At 33.2% G+C, this 24,726-nt stretch overlaps 1 protein-coding gene across 2 annotated transcripts in view; it reads left to right on the top strand.

The window, feature by feature from the left end:
- LOC149133717 (ankyrin repeat domain-containing protein 13C-A-like) overlaps window positions 1-24,726 on the top strand; it is a 331,974-nt gene that overhangs the window by 257,531 nt on the left and 49,717 nt on the right. For both annotated transcript variants that reach the window (XM_089359124.1, XM_089359123.1), the window contains 2 exons: window positions 15,676-15,828; window positions 18,902-18,930. In XM_089359124.1, the coding sequence (XP_089215250.1) occupies window positions 15,676-15,828; window positions 18,902-18,930 (182 nt within the window). The remainder of the gene's footprint in view (window positions 1-15,675; window positions 15,829-18,901; window positions 18,931-24,726) is intronic.

Below are 24,726 nucleotides of genomic sequence, written 5' to 3'. Positions count from 1 at the left end.
GTGAAGCACGAACTTTGAACATTAGGCCTCACCGAGGCAATGACTAGTGACCGAAACCTTTGGAAATGTGGTGTGCTTGAGAAGACCCAGCAAGCCAAGTGAAACCATAACCCGTGGCCTATGCCAGCGCTGTAACCAGCCTACTTATGCGTACCTTTCTTTCGTTGGACACTAAACTTTGCTTGCAAAGACCTGTTGAAGCAAGTGAAATCACAATCAAAATCAAATTCACCGACGTGGCCAATGACAGCACTGTCTGAGTGGATCGTTAAAAGCATCATCCGAGAGTGATTGTTGCCAGGGCCGCTGACTGGCTCCCATGCTGGTGGCACATAAAAACCACCATTCAAGTGTGATTGTTACCAGCCGGTGGCACGTGAAAAACAACATTCGAGCAAGGTCATTGCCAGTGCCCCTGGACTGGCTCCTGTGCAGGTGGCACATAAAAAACACCATTTGAGTGTGGCACGTAAAAGCACCCACTACACTCTCGGAGTGGTTGGCGTTAGGAAGGGCATCCAGCTGTAGAAACTCTGCCAGATCAGATTGGAGCCTGGTTCACCAGTCCTCAGTCAAACTGTCCAACCCATGCCAGCATGGAAAGCGGACGTTAAACAATGATGATGATGATGATGATGATGCAAAAACTTTCATGAGAGAGACGAAATATTAAAAAAAAAAAGTTAAAGAAGTGATTATAAATTCTCAAATGCAGGATAATGCTAATAATATAGCCTGAACAGGATAGACTACCCCTATTTTGCAAGGCTATATTATTAGCATTATCCTGCGTTTGAGAATTTAAAATCACTTCTTTAACTTTCTAAGACATCTCAACGCTTCTAAAAGCAAAGTTTATTTATTTGTTTACGTTTATCGTAATTTGAATTTAACAAAAATAAAAACTTTCATGAGAAATACAAAATATACAAAAACTTACATAAATCTTTATGGATTATGAGAATAGACATGTGAGTCAGATAGGGTTGGTTAGCTTGCTAAGTATGTAGCTTGCTAGTTTAGGAGCCCAGATGATGTAAAAAAGGTGGAGAGAAATGATAGATGGATGAGCTAATCATTTTAGTCGGTTGGTGAGTTTTGCAAATTAGTTAATTTTAAATGTGGTCTAGGGTGATTTTATGCACTCTACTGAAGTGCACTTTAATGTCATTCACATTTGGTCTGTTGTGTTTTTGAAGTAGCTATGGACAGTTATTAGGTTGTACTTGTCCTTAGCCCTGGGGAAAGTTACTTCAGTAGAGAAGAAATTGCATATACACTTTCTTGTTGCTCTAGGTATTTGGTTGATAGCATTTAGTAGTTGGTTTAAATTTGAGTGTATATACAGAAGTTGGTTGTTAGGTTTTATAAAGGGTTTGCATGAACCTGATATTAGGTTCATCAAAAAGTTTGTAGATACCAGATCAGTTTCTTTTTGCCAATTGCTTGAATACAGTACATAATACAATATAACCATATTCTTTTTCATGAGTCTTGCTTACAGGTGTCAGCAGTCTTGGGCCTGCAGATCAAAACATGAAGATTCATTATTTTTCATAAGATATATACCAGCAGTGCTTTCCCATTGCTTTCATGCTTGTCTCTTGCTCTCCTGGGTTTATCCTCAAGGCACAGGGCTTATTTAATCCTTGGGCAGATAGACTTGTCACTGTAACATAAGGATGTGTTCACACCCTGGTGAGCCTGTGTGACACATGTCTAGGAGCCAACCTGCCTCTGAGTTCTCAATGCCTTAGCCAGAGAACCATCTTCTGTTATTCACCTATAACTGGGACACTTGACAGATACTACCATTCCAGACTAGAACAAATTTGGAAGTAGTGGTGGCAGCTAATGGGTAATTCTATACATCCCTTAAAACTCTTAAGTCTCACCAGTAATTGTAGTTAAATGTCTTAATCAGGACACTTATCCAGATAGGTTAGTATATATGGAAATTCCACAGAAAGGAAAAGATTAAGAGCTATTTAAGAAAGACAGGATGATTTACATTTTTGCAGGTAAAAGTCAATGAAGAATGTTCAAAAATATTGACAATAAATACCCATAAAGAGTTGTATAAGTTTAATCAACTCCCCTTTGGTATAAAGGTGGTGCCTGGCATTTTCCAACTAGATATGGACATTATGTTTGCAGGTTCAGATTTCGCTATAGCTTACCTTGATGACGTACTCATAAAAAGTGAATCTCGGAGTCAGCATGCTGAACATGTTAAAAAGGTATTCAAAAGAATAAAAGATTATGGGTTTAACCTCAGTGAGGAAAAGTATGCCAAGAATAAAATATCTAGGGCAGATTATTGATGAAAATGGACGCAGACCAGACCTGTCTCGGGTGAGTGCAATAAAAAATATGCCTCCCCTGACGAACATTACAACATTACAAGCATTTTGGGGGATTGCAAATTACTACCAAATATACATACCAAATATGCACGATTTAAGAGCACCCCTGAATAACTTGTTAAAAAAAGACATTAAGTGGAACTGGTCAGACAAATGCCAAAAACTTTTGAAGAAATTGAAAACGTCTCAACGTCAGAATTGTCGTTATCACATTTTGACCCAAATTTAGAAATAGTAGTGGCAGCAGATACTAGTGAAAGTGGTACTGGAGCTGTAATTTTACACAAATATGAAGCTGGTAGCCTGAAAGCAGTAGCTCATGCTTCATGTTCATTATTGCTAGCTGAGAAAAGTTACAGTCAAATAGAAAAAGAGGCAATAGCCATCATATTTGTGGTAAAAAAATTCCATAAATATATACATAGAAGGATGTTCTGTCTGCAGACAGACTACCATTCATTATTGTTGATCTATGGATCAAAAAAGGGTACCACCACACATACACTCAACAGATTGCAGCGCTGGGGAACAATCCTGCTGAATTATGACTTAAAAATGGAGTATTTGCCATTGAAAAAATTTGGGACATGCAGATGGTTTGTCAAGGTTAATACCAAAGTACAGTGAACCACTAGAAGACACAGTGATAGTGGCATTAAAAGCTGAAAATGAAATAAAAAATAAATTGTGTGATGTTGTGCATGAATTGCCTGTGACATTGGAGGAAATAAAAATTAAGGCAGAGACAGACGAGTTTATCATAAAAATGAAAAACAGTGAGATCAGAAGAAACAAATAAAAAATATGTGCGGCTGGATGTAACAGTTTCAAATTTGTATACAATATGAGATAATGTGCTTATGCAAGCACAGAGGGTCATAATGCTTACCTCACTACAAGGTCGAATGTTAAAGGAATTCCACACTGGACATCCAGGAATTTCTAAGAGGAAGTTGCTTAAGAGGAGTTATGTTTACTGGCCAAAAATGGATCTAGATATTGAGAAGTTGGTAAAATCCTGCAGAGGTTGTGCTCTTGCAGTGAAATCACCACCTATAAAATTTCAACCTTGGCCCAAAACTGATATTCCATGGTCCAGGCTACATACACATAGACTTTGCAGCACTGTTAAACCAATCATATTATCGAATAGTGGTAGATAGCTTTACTAAATGGCCATAAATGCGTAAATGTAGAAAACTTCTCCAGTAACAGTGGAATTTCTACATGAACTTTTTGCTAGGTATGGTGTCCCAGATACCATAGTCTCTGATAATGGTACACTATTCACGGCTAATGGATTTAAGAATTTTTGCAAGATGTACTCAATTGAACATTTCACTACTCCTCCATATCAACCAAGTGTTACAGCACTCCAGTGCATTGAACTAGAACAAAGGCTACCATTCAGCAGTAAAGAAAAAATGAAACAAACTTTGTAAATGCATGAAAATACCAGGATGTTTGAGGCACACTGACATCATATGTGACTGTTGGATTTTAATTAAAACGATATGAAAAGAAAGTTCACATCTAGAACTTTCAAATGGTATATAATTTTGTATGGAAAATATTTATTTTGACATGAAAATGATGAAGCAAAAAGTGTATTTTTTACATGTTTAAACTATGATTGTCTCCATAGCACATCATTCTATAATGATACCTTGTTAAAAACATTAAAATATATGAAGAACATACACAAATAATATACTCAACACTTAAATATTGATTCCTCAATAACTATATACTTAAACTAAAATCATGACTCTCCTTGCATCTACTGAACTCGCCAATAAACTAATAACTATTTGTCTATCCCTCATCTTAAGGAAAGCTGCATTAAGGCAAGTGGGCCTGTTATGACTTAAAGGTGCTCTGCTGTTGAGCATAGAATAAATTGTCCAACTATATTTAAAAGGTGAATCACACTCAGTCAACAAATTTTAGCATAAGACTGAAAGAATGGTACACTTGTCAAAGAAATTCTACTATAATTGAATTATCCTATTTGAAAAAAAAGAAAGAAAGATTGAAAAAATTACTTTTAATTGTTTGATTACTTTCAATTTTTATGAACTGACAACTTCATATTGATACATTAAGTTTTTTTTTTTTTTTGACAAAGTGAAAATGTATCATTCTCTTGTGTAAACAAAAAGATAGGAAGGTCAATGAAATTTGTCAACGAAGGGATGTAAAATCCTGGAGAGACTAGGGGAGTAGAGTCAAAAATGACATTGAAAATGTGAGATGTTTTGAACCAGTGACAACTATAAAAAAAAATAATGATTGAACTACATCATTATGACAGAGGCTATTAAATCTGTGTATGCCATTCAGAAGCTTGATATGTAGAAGATTATTAATATTGTGGATAGTTACAGATTTATGAGCATTACAAAAGTAGAGAAATGAAGCAAATTCACTGTTTTGCCTGAAGGTGAAGTTTTCTATTTTGCCATCACTTCTTTCTCATATCTGGACATATTTTTGGCATCACTGAATCTGGTCATTAGGTTGCAGTCAAGTTCACAGTCCTAAATGTATTCTTACATTGGAAGTTGAAACAAACCTCTGCCAGATAAAGATAGTCTCAATTTTATTATGATTCTGATTATGAACTTGCAAAATGAACACTTAAGCTGGCAACTCCAAAGGCACTTATAGATGAATGTGTTTTCAGGTTTACTTTCATACTTGCTAAAACTCTTTGTTGATTATGAAACCTCCCATTAGCTTCAGAGTTGGCTTCCATAAAGTTCAGTTTGTGTGGTGTTGGGGGACAGAATAAGGAAAATAATTGTATGGATATGTAGCCAGAGATCAGTGATGTAGAAATTCAGTGTATGAGGGGTGGGTCAGGCACTGTTTCACTCCTTCTACACTGCTCAAAATATACATCATCATTAACATTTGTTGTCAGGTTGGCATGGGTTGGACTGTTTAACCAGAGCTGGCAAGGTAGGGAGCTGCACCAGACTTCAGTCTGATTTGGCATGATTTCTATGATTGGATGCCCTTCCTAACACCAACCACTTTACAGAGTGTGCTAGGTGCCTCCACGTGACACTGCAAGGACATTTTTACATGGTACTGCATGGGTGCTTTTACATGACACTGCACAGGTGCTTTTATGTGGTGTTGTGCAGGCGCTTTTATGTGGCACTGCATGGGTGCTTTTACGTGGGGCTACCACTACTGTTTTACACCATCAGAAGATTGATCTTAGCACTCCTGCTGCAGAGTATGGGTCTTCTTAAGCATTGTAAGGCACCAGGCATCTCAGTCCTTTGTCATCTCACCAGAAATGTTCAGAGACCTGAGGTCGTTTTTCAGTACTTCATCCCATGTCTTCCTGAGTCCCCCACTTCCATGTGTTCCATGCACTTTGAGAGATTGGCACTTCTTTATGGACCTGTCAGCATTCATCCACATCACATGACCAAACCAGTGCAGCCTTCTCTCTTGCATACAGCAACCAATTCCTCTTATGTCTCAGAACACTAGCACTCTGTCAAACATACACTTACATTACACATCCAGCGGAACATACTAGCCTCATTCCTTACTAATCTTTGCATGTACTCTGCATTCAGGCTCCACATCTCACTACCATGTAGAATTGCTGTCCATATATATGCTTTATACAATCTTCCTTTCCCTCAGAGAGAGAAACTTTTCATGGCCAACAGACTGTTCTCTGAATTTCCTCCATCCTAATCTTATTTTAGCTGTCACACTCTCTATGAATCTTCACCCACTACTAATTCAGTCTGTTAGATAGCAGAAATTATTTATTACCTCTAATGAGCCACCAGGGTATTTGAGAGAATCAATTTCCTGAGTCTCTAAACTTTTTATGGACCCTGTGCATCTTCCACATACAAACTATCTTCTCTGATAACCTCCCTGTTACACTGGGTACACTGTATGGAGTCCCTGTCTACACCTTTCCTATAAATTGAACAATACAAATTGAAGGGAGTAGAGTCCTGTCAGTTTTCTTGCTTACTAGGACCTTAGTCTTTTTCCTAAGTTAACCATAAAGCCCTTAGATTTCAGATTTTGCTTCCACACCTGGAATTTCTCATCTAACTCTGATATTCATATTACTACATACGTGTGGCATATTTGAAATACTCTGAATGTGTTTTCCCTATGGAAAAATGACCCCCTTATAGGGAATTGTAAGAGAATTTGAGTTAAACAAGGTCTTAGTCAAAACACATGATATCTTTAATCTCTTATGAAAATTAACTTTATGAAAGAGAAAGAGAAGAATTAATAAATATTTATAATGATTTTTATGTTAAGAGTAAAAGGTTGGGAAACACTACTCTAAATCCACTGATTCTCAACCCTATCGAAACTGTTCTTCCTCTCACTCCACACATATGCATGAATGCATATGTGTGCATATGTGTGCATATGCTCACACACACATCTGTTGTCCCTCTTCCTAATTCTTCCATCTCTGCTGACTTGTGAACAAAGGACTCTGACTGCCAGTCTTAACTAGCGCTTCTTTGAACATTAGTATCCTTGATCTGTTGTGGTTAAGGCACTTTCTTAAAATAGAACTATCAGCCACACTCCTACAAGAAATGCATTTATATACAAACCAAAGTTTTCTTTTTTACATTCCACATAAGCATTAAAATGCACATACCTCTATAATTTTCACTTTCTCCATTTTCTTTCACAAAAAATGATAATAGTCATTAAGGAGCTAATGAAGATTACCACTTACTGGAGCACCTATGAACCATTTAATGACCTGTATATATACAGCATAATGGCCTAACATAGATTTTTTTTAAAAAGGTTTCAATGTTTTCATATATGAAACATGAGCAGTATACACCTGGATACTGAACAAGTGACATTCAAGTCCTATTACAAGCCAAAGAAAAAAATGTTCATAGATGAAGGGTTGGTAGTTTATGTACTTGACAATATATGACAGGGTACCCAAAAGAAACTGGAATTTTTGCAACGTTATTTTATTCTCTTAGTTTTACATGTTTACACTTTTATTGCCTTCAAAGTATTCTCCATTTAAAGCAATGCATTGGTCCAGGTGCATTTTCCACTATTCGAAGCAGTGCTGGAACTCTTGCAAAGTGATAGCTTTTAATGCCTCCATCATCTTTTCTTCAAATTCTGTAGCACCAGCTTTTGTCACCAGTGATGACCTTTGAAAGAAGGTCCAGATCAACTTCCAACTGTTCTTTCAGTTCATGAATGCATTCAGTCATGACTGCTTTTGATCTTTCCTGAGCAAGTGAAGCACAAATTTTGCTGCAACTCTTTTCTTTCACAATTTCTCACCCAAAATTTGTTGGAAGGAACTCCAGATACACCAGTTATATCAACAAATTTTTCAGTTGTTTGGTGACGGTCCTCCAAGATCAGTTCATGAATTTTCATGATGTTTTCATTCATTTGGGAGGTTGACAGTCATCCTGAACGAGTTTGGTCTTCTGGTGACAAGTGTCCATTCCTAAAACATGAAAACCACTTGTAAGCTGTGTTTTGCTCATAGCAGAGTCCTTGTATGCTGTTTGAAGGCTGGGAACTGTTTCAGCCACCATTTTTCCCAGCAAAAAACAGAATTTCACAGAAGTATACTGTTCCTTTGTTTCAGCCATCACAAAAATTGACAAATGGGAGAAGCTCTGCAAAACAAAGACACGCCACATGGCAGTATGATGTGGTATGATGACGCCGGTCAGTAGACTGATGCCTGAGAGTTGCATAATGTGGCCTCTAGCTATGGAAGCCTGAACTACAATGGATTTGTCCCACAGAGAACATTTCCAGTTATTTCTTGACACCCATTCATATGCTGGGAAAATCCACAAATTGTGATGTGAGACAGACTCTAAATAACGTTGTGGATTTGACTTTTATACAAGGAAAAAGATTGTGGTGCAAATTATCATTGTCTAGAAGTAGATGTGATGTGGAAATTAACTTAATAAATTGACTACTTATAGATGATGAATAATCAAATGATTTTATGAAAATATAAACTATCTTTTAAGAATTTCATTATGAAATAATTGGCTTGAAGTTATTTTAATTCAGCCTAATCATTGTTATAAATGTCAAATCAAATTAGTTTTCAGTGATGCATGATCTTTCTTTTTAGTTCAATTCTATTTTTCTTTGATGTATGTTAACAAGATTTATAGATATAAACTGTGGTGAAAGAAATCTGGTTGAAATATGGAATATGAGTATTTTTAACGCAACAAACTAAGATACTTCAGTCATGAAAGAGCAAGTATGATTCCAACACCCATGATCTTGGAGAAGATTTTGACTAAATTACAACTAGTGAAGGATATAGGTTTTCATGTGTAGATGCAGCAGTTGGCTACAGTCTAATCATGTTCTTTCATCTTTATCTCAAGAAAATCAATAAGCATAAGAGTGCTGCATTCAAATTTGTAGAAACTTTCTAAGAAATACTAGGTTGGAAATTAGCCTATTTATTGCCTTTGATGCTGAGGTCTGTATATGGAAACATTGATTTCTAACTTCAGCTCAGTCATGACAAATATAACAATTGAGATATTTAGCAAACATTACATAAGGATGATGAAACTAAAAAGCAACAATAATAGAAGTAGGAAAATACAGAGAGAAGAATACTGAGAAAAGAAAAGAATAATGGATTGAATACTAGACAAAAAGCAGATTTATGTTTAAAGGTCAGCAAATTCAAGGGGCTTTTCCAACCCCCAAAATAATTGATAACTAGGAAAATACTTCACAGAAGTGCAAAGTACTACAATTTGTATAACCATCTGGTAATAGATGATTTGACAGTCCTCAAATGCTGATACTATAATTAGTTTCAGCAACTGACATGTATAGGGACTATGTATTGGGCCAAACATATCTTGGGAATTTGATAGTTTTGTTTTGGTAAAATTCTTAGGTGATGATATTGTGTTGTGACCACATTTTCTTAAAATGTGTAATGCAATGTGTTGTTACTATTATCATGTTCCATTACAGAATGATTTTTTTAGATATATGTTCATAACGATTTGTATGTTACTGAGGCTGTGTGAGGAAGGATTTAGCATGGTTTCATTTACATTCATCTATCATTTCTCTAGCAGGTGGAGCATTCTAACTGAAAGCTTCCAATCTCAGCTATTAGAGGTGGGTTGTTGTTCTGTGGGCCCAATGATAAAGGCTAAAGTGAAAACCAATAATGTTATAGTTGAATATTTAAAAATACCTTATGTTAGTAATTTCATTGATGATGTTAATTTAGGTAATGTAATTAGAAATAATAAAACAGAAAACCTTTTGCCGGAAAATGTTAGACATATAAATGTCAAGATTTGTTACGAGCTTCGTAAAAAGATATGTAATACCTTATTTAATTATGATAAGATTCTATCAAAAATCAGTCTTGAAAGTTTGAGAGAAATATACTTAGAAGATTGTAAATGTGATAATCCGGAATTTTGTTATAAAAAAAAAAACAGGACATGTTTATATAGGAAATTTAGATATAATTAAAAATAAGGAGCTAAGGGAGATTATCAGTAAAGGGACACTATACAGAGAACAAGGTAAGATTAGTAAATATAATAAAGTTATATTAAAAGCCATTAATGAATTCATAGTTTAATTAAGTCTCGAATATAAGGTCAAATTGGAGGAGTTCAATAGCTGGGTTAGCACATTAAGTTATATGGTAGTTAATCATTTAAAGAAATATGATATGGATAGGGAAAGATTCAGTTTGGAATAAACCACTAGTTAAAGAATAAACAAATGAATTACATAAAAAGTATGTAATAGTACCAGCAGATAAAGCAGCAGGTAATTTTTTAGTAATTTGTAAAAAATATTATATGATGGTTGTAGGTAAAGAGTTAGGAGTGGATAAGAAATTTAAGTTTATAGGTAATGACGCATACAAAGTTATAACAGAAAACGTTAATGAGTTAGTTAATAGACTTATACCCAGTTTTTTTTTCAAATAATAATAATAATATAGTCTATAAAAATAAAAAATATATAAGAAGGTGTATATATATATATATTTTTTTTATTTTTATAGACTATATTATTATTATTTTTTTAAAAACTATACATACAAATACATATCACAAAAATAATTACATCTCTGATGAGTGGAAATATTACCTATATATAATAATCCATTTAGGATATTATTACAGCAACAATATTTTCGCGAAACAATCATAAGATAATTTTAGATTGCCAACATACACATATATGCACTCACACATACATATTTTTACATTGAAACTTATATTTATTATTATTGGTATATTCGTGAATAAGTCACTGACCGAAATAAATGGATCTATTGTTTAGGAAAATATTATTTACAAAGTAAATAACATCTATTTTTTTATATATGTAATATAATTTTTTCTACATTTTTATAACTTAAGGCAAAATATACGTGATATAAAAAATATATATCCTTTTGAAAACTTCGAATATTGATTTCCTAACTGCAACATATCTACATATGTTTTTTATAAATATATATAATAGCTCGTATTAACTGGATTAATATTTTAAAATGTATTTTAAAAAAATTTTAATATTATTGATACCATAATATATACAAGCACTCAATATAAATTCAGTATATCATATTCCTATTGAATATTTCTAATTAATGAATTTATATATTTATATATATATGAAAGTCTTGGTGTAGATATTAATGATGTATATATCTGAATAGATATGTATTTAGGTATATATAAAGGAGGTATATACATATAAGTATAGCTGTATTGGTGTATATATTATGTTTATATAGGTACATATGGCTAACTGTGTGTATGTGTATGTGTATATATACATGTATATGGGTATGTATGCACATATCGTTGTGTATATGTGTATCGATGTATATATGTATATGTATCTCTATGTATATGTTTGTGTATATGTATGTATGGTGTATGTATATATATATATATATATATATATATATATATATGCATCTGTATGTGTATGAATGTATATACTAGCTGACGTACCCAGTAATTCCCGGGAAAGCGGAGCTTATCCCTTGGTTCCATTCTCATAATTGTTTCGCTAATCCAGTAACAACAATACAAAGTATGTAGCCCTTAAAATTGTTTTTGTGCATTTTTTGAGGATACTGAACTGTCTTACACGGGATGTTGTTTTTAGGAATTCCCAATAAGTTATGAATACCCAAATTGTGAAGTCAATTATGTAATAACATGAAATTAATTACCCGATAGTAAGAATTCAAATAAAGTAGCCCTGAAAAGGGCTTTAATGCATTCCCAGAGTATATAGTACATAGAAGGATATACTAATAAGATATATATACTAAAATCGTGAAGCATGTTATGTAATAATAGGCTAATCAGATATGAGATAATAACAATTCAAAGTAAATAACTCTGCAAAAAGCTTTTGTGCGTTCGCAGAGAATATTACCCTCAGTGGTGCTAGTTTTGGTATATTCGTGAATAAGTCACTGACCGAAATAAATGGATCTATTGTTTAGGAAAATATTATTTACTTGTTTAAGAGTTGTACTGGGTAAATTGCAAAAATAACTCAAATAGTTCAAATACTAAGAAATAAGCATACTCAATTTGATTTATACGAAATAATTCAGGAACATGAATGGGTTATTTCCCTTGGCTATATATAAGGATCCCTTTCAGGAGCAAATGGGTTATTTCCCTTGGCTGTATAAGAATAATATATTAGTTATATGTAGTAGATATAAGAATCCATTCCAGGGGCCTTATTATCGATTTTTTCAACATTATAAGTATGTCACTAGTTTTCCAGACATGAGTTCTACTCATGTGTCAAGTTTCATCAAAATCAATAAAACGATGTAGGAAGAGTTAGATAACAACGTCACAAGCAAACACACCCACAGATTTCAACATATGTAGTAGATGTATGTGTGTATATATATATATATATATATATATATATATATATATATATATATATATATATATATATATATATATATATATATATGAGGGGGGGGTATATATGTATATATGTAAGTGTGAGGGCTGGATGGAAACTAAAACAATACATTTTTGTATTGGTATTACTTTGGCTTTGATGTATATAAACAATTTATTTTTCTATGTCCATATAGAGTTAATTTCGTTTTTCATTTTGTTTTATAAGTATTGATAAGTATATGTATGTGAGTAAATGAATAATGGGGTATATATATGTAGATATAGCATATTTATCTTATTTAATTTGTTGTTTTGGTTCATTGTTAGTTTGTGGGATATTTTGTTTGTATTGTATTACTTTGTTTTTGTTGTATGTATATATTTAAATGGTTTTTTCATGGACTGTATTGAATTGACTTTGTTTTTTGTCTTGTTTCTATAAATGGAAAAATAGTTATCTCCCCCACATTCTAATAGTCAAATTAAAAATATTTAGATTTGAATTAATATATAAAATAATGTTTTAACATAAATAGATACATGCGTGTATGAATTGTATATGTATGTAAATTTTAAAATATATATAGATATGTGTATGTATATATGCATCTGTGTATACGTACGTGTGTGTGTATGTATGTATGTATACATAAATGATAGGTGTATGTGTGTATATAAGTATATATAAATATGTATACATGAATGTATGTATTGTGCAAAAATGTCAATTATAGAATGGAATATTTATAGATTTAAATTTATGAATTTACCTAATTTCAGTTAGATTATTTACTTATTTATGATTAAGCTTGCTCTTATAAAGCATTTTTGTAAAGTTTTAGGTATTATAAATATTTTTATTTGATATTTTTCGTCAAATATTTAAGCAGATATGTCTATTTAATGAAACGTCATTACATATTTAAACATATTTGATTATTCTTGAAAAACTGCATTTTATTAATGAAGTGGAAACAGCTGTAATTTATGAGATGTGTCATTTGTTTGTATAAAATATATATATATATATATATATATATACACACACATACATATTTATTTATTTAGAGAGAGAGAAAGAGTGAGTGAGTATCTTATGTCAAGTGTAGTTTTTTTAGTAGCAGTTTTGGTTATTTGTGTTGCAGATTCTTCATGTTGACAAGTCTGGTTGTCAAAACAAATTCTGACTTGCATTTGTTCTTTGTTCTCCTATCCACTCTTTCAGATCTGTTTCTTCTCAATGAGTCAGCTTATTTAAAGCTTGACTGATTTCCATCCAACAACTTTGATTTGTTTGTTTTTTTCTTTGACATCTTTCAATGAATATAATGTGCAGTTGTTGAGCATCATTGGTTATTTTTCCTTTTTCATGACATCATCACTCAGTATGAAAGATCTGGTGGAGGGAGGTATGAAGTTTTAACTATTTCAGAAAAAATAAATCTTGGGTTCAAATTGAGTCAAAGACCTGCTATATTACTTACTCTCTTCACAGATAGATGGTTAAATGACAAGAGCATAATCAGGATGCATGGGTAACTTGTCATGCTACTGATGCTGGAAGATTCTGTAGAGAAATGACTGATAAGCAATAAGCAATGTTTTTCAGAACTCTAGTATAGTTTTCAATGTGTACATTAAAAGATGTTGAAAGGTGGGTGTGATTCAAGGCCAGAAAAATGCACCTTAAGTACCTGGAAAGAGAATCTGAATCGCTGTCAACAATAGTTTAAGCATAACAATACTTTCATTCAGCATAACTTTATCTATTCCTTTATATCATTACTTCTCTGCTAATCTGTATTTGTATTTGCTCTGTTTAAAAAAAAAACTTGTACTCATTTTCCTTCAATGTTATCTGTGTGTCTGGTATACTTTTCTATTTGATCTCCTGTGCAATTACATCAAGTCATACTGCACATTTATAACTTCTGTGACTCTACAAATTTTTTAATTGATTAGCTAAAGAGAAAGGAAAAAATTAACATATTTAATATTATCTTGTTTAACTTCATTTGCAAAATTTTCTGGTCATTCTGTATGATTTGTTCTATTAGCTTTTCCAACTAATTCCAACTTATTATTTTAGTTGGGCATGCTTTTAATTTGGCCTCATATATATTTGATGGTTTTAATGTGATAAGTCCATGATCCTGATTATGAAAAAAATATGCTTCACTAACATTGACCTTATATTATGAAAGATTGTCATTGTCATTTGTGGGACTGAATCTGCTGCAAAATTCACTTGCCATCAGCTGTTTATATAACTGAGAGCTTGCTGTAACTATAGAAACTTAAAGTGTACTCTAGTCATACCCCCATCAAGATGGGAAAATTAGAATATTTCTCAAGATCATGCCTTATACTGTCATTTCCTATACACTTCCATCTCAATCTGAAATAATTTTCAACAAGCTGATGCTGAAATAATCACCAACCAGGAATTCCTAATTGGTGATTACCCTCATGGTGGTTACTTAATTTGTTAGAAATAAAAGTAAAATCTTTCTTCAATCACTGTCTGTTGCCTTAAAAATGAAAGGATACATTAGACAATATAGTTTTACAAAGGGACAGCACAGTCAAAGCTGAAAAAACTTTTGATCATTATATGTTGTATCAAGGCTGACCTAAGGCTAAACAACAGTCTATACCACTCCTTATTTACCAACATGGAAAAACAAACAAAAAATAGTTATATAAAATAAATAATATATAAAGTAATATAAAATAAATGAAAAAATAGTTTTATAAAATGAAGTGTGAAGATGTGTGGCCTAGTGGTTAGGCTGTTGTACTCACGATCTAGCGATTGTAGGTTTGATTCCCTGATTGGTCTGTGTGTTATGTTCTTGAGTAAAATACTTCATTCACATTGCTCCAGTCCCCCTTCAATCAGTGGAGATTGATGGCCTGCTCACCTATCCAGCAGAATGGCATCATTTGAAGGCTAAAACAATGCAAAAGCACATTGTGACCAGTGATGTGTAACAACATCTGATAGCCTGATCAGTAATGTGATCATGCGATAAAATAAGGTAATTGATTCTGTAAACAAAAATGTTTTCAATAAAATTTCAGTAATGATATTCAGTCATATCTTCTATTTTTGAAAATTCTTGATCTTAGTAAGGTAGATGGAACTGGTCTGTTGTGATTGACTTGTATTAAATTGGTGTTAAAATACAATTAGGTAGGTATCCTTTCAAATGTCAAATGTGTGAATGTGGAACCAGGCCCTATTTGCAAAGCTAAATTATTCAGTATTGAATTTGTTACTACATATTTAATTCTTATAAACTTTCTTGTTTGTATAGCAACCAGAAAGGCGTTGTTCTTTGGCTCCACCACCAAAGCCATGTGTAAAATGGGGAGACTACATACATTCCTTTCCTGGCAAATTTCCTTGTTTAGGACGTACTCCAATATCAAAAGAAAATAGTAAAACCTATAAAGCAACTGTTGCTATGGTAAGTGTTCATTTAGAATACCATGTAAATTTATTTTGAACCTTTATCATCTCTTTCTTTGTCATGCTGCTTTGAGTTATATAAGCCCAATGTTCCTCTTGCCCAACTGTTGAGAAAGAAGTACAAATTTGTAATCTAGTCATACTTGAGGATAGGAGTTCACTATGGTATATCTATATATATAAAAATGAGAATGTGTGTCTGTCTGTCTGTCTGTCTGTGTGAATCCCTAAAACTCGAGAACTACGCAACCAATTTCATTCAAATTTTACACATGCCTTACTTAGGGTTCCAGTTGTGTTTTAGTCAAAAAAAATTATTAACTTCTTGCAGAGTTCGAGCACACAGCAACATAATATCTCCTCCACTATTTAAGTATTACGTGTCAAAAGTGAAACAAAAACACTCATGTCAAATACTTTCACTTTAAAAATGAAACTATTCCACTAACTGAAACAATCACATTTCGATACTGTAGTGACAGATACTTTCACAGAGAGAGAAAGAGAGAGACAGAAAGAGACAGAGAGAGACAGAAAGAGACAGAGAGAGAAATGTATATGTATACATATACATGTATATGTACACCATTTCGATACTGTAATGACAGATACTTTCAGAGAGAGAGAGAGAGAAAGAGAGAAAGAGAGAGAGATAGAGAGAGATGTATATGTATACATAAAGATGTACACGTATATGTATATATGACTGGTTCTTGTGCGGGTGGCACATGAGATGCACCATTTTGAGCGTGGCCGTTGCCAGTACCGCCTGACTGGCTCCCGTAGGATTTTCGAGCGAGATCGTTGCCAGTGCCCCTGGACTGGCTTGTGCGGGTGGCACATAAAAGACACCATTTCGAGCGTGGCCGTTTTCGTGCGGGTGACACGTAAAAGCACCCACTACACTCTCTGAGTGGTTGGCGTTAGGAAGGGCATCCAGCTGTAGAAACTCTGCCAAATTAGACTGGAGCCTGGTGTTGCCATCCGGTTTCACCAGTCCTCAGTCAAATCGTCCAACCCATGCTAGCATGGAAAGCGGACGTTATGAAAGTTATGCCAGAAGTTGTGATGTGTTCTTCAACATGTCAGCTTTACCTGCACACTTTCATATGATGCTTATAAAAGCATTTTTTTTGGATGAAGGTGTGTTTTATTTGTGCAGCCACAATAATAAAAATAAGTGCAAATTCCCTTGGCTGGGCTGCTGCACACTACATTATCTGTGTGCTTTGCATTATAATATTGAAGAAGTGTACCTTGCATTCTTTTTAAAGAATGTGCAAAGGAAGGTTTGTATCTACATGCAAAACAATAATCACGTGTTTGTTTAATCAGGTGCATTATTGCCTCTTCATAAAGCTGGTGAACTAAGCTTTGTTTTGCAGGTAATTTTTTTCGTAACATCTGTGCTGGACATAATGAAGAGAATAAATGCATTATATTGAGCAACTTCGATGACCTATAAAAACAGTCTTCAATATTTTATTCCATGCCTGTTGTGGATTCCGTACCAGTTCACCATTTGGTCTAATTTATTATACTTATTCATATTTCTGTTGAACTTATCAATGACAGCCAGTTTAACACCACCTCTCAAGATTACAATTGGAGTAGATGTGTAAGTTTGATGTTATTGCCACCAACTTTTTTACCTTCTTATCCCTAAAATGCACAGATGAATTGTTTGAGTCCTGTAGGAAACTTCTGTGGCTATATTAACTGTACCCATGTAATTAGTTCGTTTGACACCAAGAGTTCTGGTGTGTCTCTTTACAAGTGGCTGAATGAGTATATCAAGGATTTTAATAGCTTGTCCACTTCAGGATCTGTGTTCAGGTGTTTGAGGTATTGAAGTCAAAGTAGATCAAAATATTGTAAACATCTCCTATTTCTGTATCACATAATCCAAAAAGATTTTATATTGTACTTTTGGGGTTTATTCGCATTGAATTGTTTGTAAGTCCATTGTCCCTTGAATCTCATGCCCATTTCAATCCAGGCAAAGGCCTGAAATGGATACAAAGCAATCTGGAACATTTTCAAAAGTAAATTGAAGGGCTCTATCTTTTCCCTCTTAACTGACCATGCACACTGTTGTGTATAGCAGACATAAATCATGACAGATGAATATTTTCTGAAAGAAGCAGGTGTACATTTCTGATGCACAGGAAGGACTTCTTCATTGATGAGTAGATTAGGACAATCAAGTTCTGAACAAACTTCCTTCACAGAAGCAGTTGCAATCCCTGTAAAAGGTGGAGTGAATTTAAAAGAATTTTCTGTTGAAATGCCCTATCAAAGCATGAGCTCATTCTAGTTGATCACATTCAGTCACATCTAGGGAACCCTTATTATAACACAGCTAGATCTTGCTAGTAGACAGTTCTTTCTCTTATTCCCCTTCTCCAACATGTGATGTGTCAGAGTTTCTATTGATCTTCATTAAAAAACTGGAATTTCAACTTCTTTATCAGCACTGTTTATATCTTTATTTGAACTAGATTAAGAATCTCTGTGTGTGTTACTGTCACAAATACTCTGAAACCACTGCCGAACAAGATTTTGTGTTTGTGTAACTGAATATTCAGAAAATTGTAACTCATTGAATGATATTGAAGGTTGTTGAGATATTAGGTTTACAAAGTATCTTCCTATCAATGTTCTGCCAAGAACAAACACCTGTTAGACCCTATAAAGCTTTAGCAACAGAACACACACACACACACACACACACGCACACGCACGCACACACACACACACACACACACACACACACACACACACACACACACACACACACACACACTGCTTCACATTCTCTCACAATTCAGTAGCCTCCATAAGCAATCTGACATACATGCACTTTTGGAATCAAAGGAATTCAAAACAAAAGTAGAAAAGATATGTTCTTTACTTTTTTGGGTAAGATAAAGATGGATATTTTTAATTTATATATCTATAATTTCCCCTGTAATAAATTAATCTTGATATTTTATTTGAAATTTTGAAAGTTTTTCTCAACTGTTTTCCTTGAATTGTGAAAATGATACTGTATCTTTGCTTTATTTTAGAGTGAAGATTTTCCAATGGCTGTTGAAGCGTAAGTTTTATTTTCCTAAAATTTAGATATTAGAATTATTATTTCTTTTAAATCTTATTGAAAATAGTGGAAATTTGATATTTGTAAAAAGGACTTTTATAAAACAAAAGAACTTAAGCAACTAATATTGTTCTAAGCAAAATGTTACAATTTTGTTTTGTTTTGTTTTTTGGTTTTTTATTCTACTGAAAACAAATTACAAAATTTCAGTTATCTCGGAAAACAATTTCATTTCTATATTTTCTTGAGTCTTTTGTATTTTTATTTAGACTATTTTTCTATCACAGTGTCATACCTGCTGTAGTCATAGAATATTTATTCACCAGATGACAAGTTGACAGATTATATGCTGTTTCTGGTATGTGTTCTTGGGATTAACACTTAACAGTCATTGACCTAGTACATTTAACTAACAGATACTATGGAGAATTATAGTATTTTGCTGTAAGCAGTCAGTCTCTATATAACTGATGAGTAGTTGTTTAGCCTTTCTGTTATTATTATTTAAATAAAATACACATCTATTTGATTCAAATTATATATTTTATTTATGAATTTAAACCAGTTTTGTAAAACAGTTCTAACTTTTTTTATTTATCAATATTTTAAAGAGGTGTTTTAAACAATTTAAAATGTTCTTCCACAAATCTATTACAAAATTTCTTTAAAAATTACTCAAATTTCAGGTAAATACAAATATAAAGTTATTTAGATATCATCATATATCATCATATAAAATTAGCCAATATTATATGATATCAATATATAGCTTAGTATTATACCAATTATTATATGTATGGTGAAAATGCTCTAATTGCATCCTGTTTGTCTTCCTTTTTTCTTTGTTCATAATTTTGCATAGTGATTAGTCTCTACCATGCTTATTTGAAACTCTTGAATTGATAAACAAAAGTAAATAATCAATAGGCTTTGAGTTATGAGATGATTAATTGGCTCCAATTTCTTCTGAAAATTTTAGAAGAGAAATTAAAAAAATTTTTCACTTATTCTGGAAATCACTCTTGGTATCACTGTCAACATCATTTACCCACATAGAAATTAAAACATCAGGCTCAAACTCTTCCATATATTGTGCTTGATGCCTTTTCTCTTAATTACTGCATTTGAAAATCATTCACATTGAACCACTATTACAAAATTTGAAGCTTATATAATTTTTTTACATAATTTAGAAAATAAAATATAAAAATAAAAGCAAAATAAAGGATTTGTTCAAATACCCAAAAATTTCAGAAAATGCAAAATTTACATAAAAAATTTCAGAAAGTGTACAGCAAGTGAATTCATGTTATCACTAATGCAGTTAGTGCATTTGCATTCAAATGTGGGAAGACCTTTGCTGCAGTAACCATTCCAGAGGAGAAATTCTTGCATGAAAACACAGCAAGCTGGCTATGAATGACATTATTGAACTATAAGACACATGATTCTGCAGAGTTTCACTTTATCTTTTACATCAGTTGTTCATAGCCCATTTAGAACTACTATTGTTATATGTAAACAGCATAAAATAAATATCCTAGTATGTGCTGAGGTTTGTCAAACTCAATGTAATTAATTAATTGAAGACACATTAAGTAGCAGTGATTAAGCTAAAGCTAAATGAATTTATATTCAACACTATATTGTACAGTACCTTGTTGGTTACAGGTTTCCAACTTGCAAATTACTGGTTCACTGCACTTCTGACAGAAAGAGAAATGACTGAACCTCTATAACTCAATGCAAAACAATTATTACACTGAATTTACATTTAAAATCATTGCATGTATATGTTTCACTGATATATATATATATATATATATATATATATCAGTGAAACATATACATGCATATAGAGACAAATATAGATGCACATACAGTGGCCTACAGAGAGTAGTCATCTGTTGATTTTGTTGGTGTATTGGGTTATCACTTCTTTGCAGGTACTTAGATGAATTTGTGTTTTGGGATAAATTAAAACATCAGTTTCATAAAACTCAACAATGGGAGCTATTGGGGAGAAAAGATATCAATGAATTTACATGTGGATAAGTCATTAACTGGCATCAGTATGGAAAGTCCAAGCAAGAACTTGCTCAGTTTTACTTTTACAGTGAATAACATAGTCAAGACAAATTGAAAAAGGACATTACTAAATGAAGAGATCTGGAAAGCTGTAGAAAGTTTCTGAGTAGCAGTGAAGGTTCAGAACTGGCAGAATGGGTTATTGATATTTGGTGATGTTGGTTAGGTTGGGTTGTGTGCATTACCTATATTAAAACCAAGTCTATTTGAAGTTTCCAAGGAAACCATTCATTTATACATAAACATTACCATGATTACAATAGTTATTTGCCAGAGGTGGTATTGCTGATTGCTAGCAGTGAATTGTATATGTGTGTGTGTCATTAGTTTTATTTCAAGATTTCTTGCCAATAGAGAAAGTGCTGGTTTCTAACCTAGATCCAAGGCTCTTTCATTGGAATTTCAACATTAACAGGGTATTTTTTGTATATATATGTGCAGATTTGTATGTTTTGTTTTATGTATGTATTCTTATGCATATAGTTGCATATCTAGATATGCACATGTACTTAAATGATATTTGTATGTATGTATGCATGTAAGCAGGCAGGTCAAGGATTAGATAGCTGCATCTTCATATGGTGTAACAAGTGAGAATTGTGAATGTCTTGAGAAGTGAGAATATTGTGTTCATGGAAGTCGAGTGATTCTTTTTTTAACTCCAGATTGAACAGTCAACCAAGAATCTTGTTCCTCTGTCTTCTCTGGGACCTCTCAACCACTGCTTCTCTGCCATGCTGCACAGGTTTTGTCTTTCTGCCTATGAGAGCTTGATACACACACACACACACACACTTCAATCTATAGCCATGTTTTGGCAGGAAGCACATGGAAACTTCTACTGATAACAACTGAAATACTATTCATCAGAGTTCAGGGCAAGTCACCTGATATGATGTGGCCTATTTCTCATTACTGAGCTCATGTGGATTCAAATCTAAGCCTGCTATAAGAGCGTTTAAGTGGGAACTTATTAAACATTGACTTAAAACTTTGGATACGAAGAAAAAGTTGTAAGAAATAAACCGATGATTCCAAAGATTCAGCTTGACTTAACAAGGAAGACAAGATTTGGTCTGATGAAAGCAAATTCTGCTAATTTTTTAATTTAAGACAAATATATAAGTGGTACAACAAAACTGAAGTATGGAAGTCAGGTTGTTTAAAGGGAACATCTAAGTATGGGGGAGGATTAGTTTAGGCGATATGCAAATCAGAGCTTATTTTTGTCAAAAATCATTTAAATACTGCCAAATACTTGGGAATACTAATGTAAGAATTGATAAGAAAGCTTGCAGAAGAACTCAAGGAAAGGGTTCTCTGAATTGTTCAAAGCCCAGATCTTGATCCTGTAGAATAAATATGGGAACATCCTGATATAAAGATGCAAGCAAGATTGTCAGAAGTTATTATATAAGCTAGGTCTTTATCCATCACTACACTGCTGATAAAAATATTTGTTAATCATGTACACCTTCTTTTGATAATAGACTGTTATATAATGAAAGTCACATTAGTTACTAAGGTGACAACAGTCTACCTATCTATCTTTCACACACACTTTTCCTCTCACTCTCACTGTATTTCTCTCTCAACAACAACCTGTTTTTTTTTTTCTTGAAACAAATTTTAATTCTATCTTTCAAACACACACATTCTCTCTCTTGCTGAATTTCTCTCTCAACAACAACTTGTCATTACATACAGAAATACACACACAAAAAAAAAACAATAAAATAACTATATTGTTATATAATGAAAGTCGTTTTTTGAAGCCACTTAAAATTCCTGTGTTTTAATCAAAACTTGTTAGTTACTATGGTGACAACTACTTGCCTATCTCTCTCTATATATATATGTATATATATATTAGTCTTTCACACACACTCTTTCTCTCTCTCCCTCACACACACTTTGTATTTCTCTCAACAACAACTTTTTCTCCTCCCCTTCTAAAAATACATTGTGACATATTTTGATTCTTCCCCTTTTTCCCCCTCCTTCTAATAGATGGTCCATTTATCTTTTATAATATAAGATTATAGAATTAAAAGAAGCATTGGCCAAAGAGTTGATAATTTAATGAAATCCATGGTGAAAAGCCATACTATTTGCTAAAGGAGGGCCAACAAAATACTGAGACAAAATTTCAGAGGCACTTTGGATAATTTTTCATCAAGGTAGATATTTCACTTTTATTACGTTGGCCATAAAGATATTGTAGGCCACTGTACATATAGTGACATATATACATACATACAGACATGTGTATGTGTGTGTGTGTGTGTGTGGAGACCAGTGGAACCAAATTATCTGGAAAGGCATTTAGCTGTCCAACTAAAAAAGATGTAGTGGCAGCAACAGTATCACCACCTAAAATTTTTTATATATGTAAATTGCAATATCTTGCACAATCATGACTTTGGATTTGTATTGCAGGTTCAACATTGATTTTCCAGAACTTTTGGTTCCAAAGCTCTTCTGGATTACTGGTTTTCCCAAACTGGGGGTGGTTACCTTGGTCAACACTAAATTAAACAAATATTAAATTTACTTAAATATTTAAATGAAATACAAGTATCTGTGCGTTAGTATAAATGATACATCTTTGTTAATACTATACTCTGCAAAATACTGTGAAGCAGGATTAATTAAACAATATTGTTAAACCAATTAAATGATGATGATAGTAGTCTCTCATAGTCTGAGAAGGACAGTTCAGCAACTTCTTGAACAATATACACAGGTGATTTGTTTACAGTAATCAAATGTATGTGCTGTATATTAGTTCACTCCCTCCATCAAATCGACATTGCCTGAACAGGTGCACAGTATGCCACATGTCAGATGTCAAAATGATCACAGAGTAACGTGAGGTGAAATGTTTTGCTCAAGAACACAATGCACTGCCCAATCCAGGAATTGAAAGCACAATCTCACAATTGTGAGTGTAACACCCCAACCACTAGGCCATGCACCCTCACCAATTAAATACAAGTTTACTAATTACTCTACACATTCTTCTTGTCTATCTTTTTAAACATATCATCCAAGTAAAGTTGCTTCATGCTTTTTGATCTTTCCCTGTATAATTTTTTATGCAACAAACATAAATTCATTAGTTCTTGTTCCATAAAACTTTGCTGTTTTAACCCCTGATTACTTAAGTCACCAACTCAATCAATTCATCGTGGGAAAATCCTTCCAGCTACCACCATTTCATCTTCATTTTCTTACATTTTTATCAGTATGCAGAACAGTGTCTATATTTTCCAAGTCTGAAAAACTTGGAAATTATAGACAGGTGTTTCTTTTTTGTCAATATTCATCCACTCTTAAGTAAGATTATTTGCTATATTCTAAGCAACAGGTCTTGCAGCATTTTCTGCATTCTCAAGCAACTCATGAACCACAACTTTTTTGTTTGATGAATGAAAGCCTGTGAATTATCATAATCATTTTCATTAGGTGCATTTTCAAACATCAGGCCAGATCACAACTTATGCCAGGCTTTCTTTATTGTAGACGTTTCAACATTCTCCCATGCACTGAACCAAAGAACATCCTTCATGTAAAATTCTTTAATAAATGTCAGTACAGACTTGCCATCTAACATACATTTCATGAAAATTGAGTGATACTTTACCTTTAGAGAGTGCAATATTCCTTGGTCTTGGGGTTGGACAAGTAACATACAAGAATTCAGCT

Source organism: Octopus bimaculoides, chromosome 10 (assembly GCF_046866305.1).
Source record: "Octopus bimaculoides isolate indiv1 chromosome 10, ASM4686630v1, whole genome shotgun sequence".
NCBI lineage: Eukaryota > Metazoa > Mollusca > Cephalopoda > Octopoda > Octopodidae > Octopus > Octopus bimaculoides.
The sequence above is the reverse complement of the archived record's forward strand: the minus strand, read 5'-3'. Positions and strand labels throughout refer to the sequence as shown.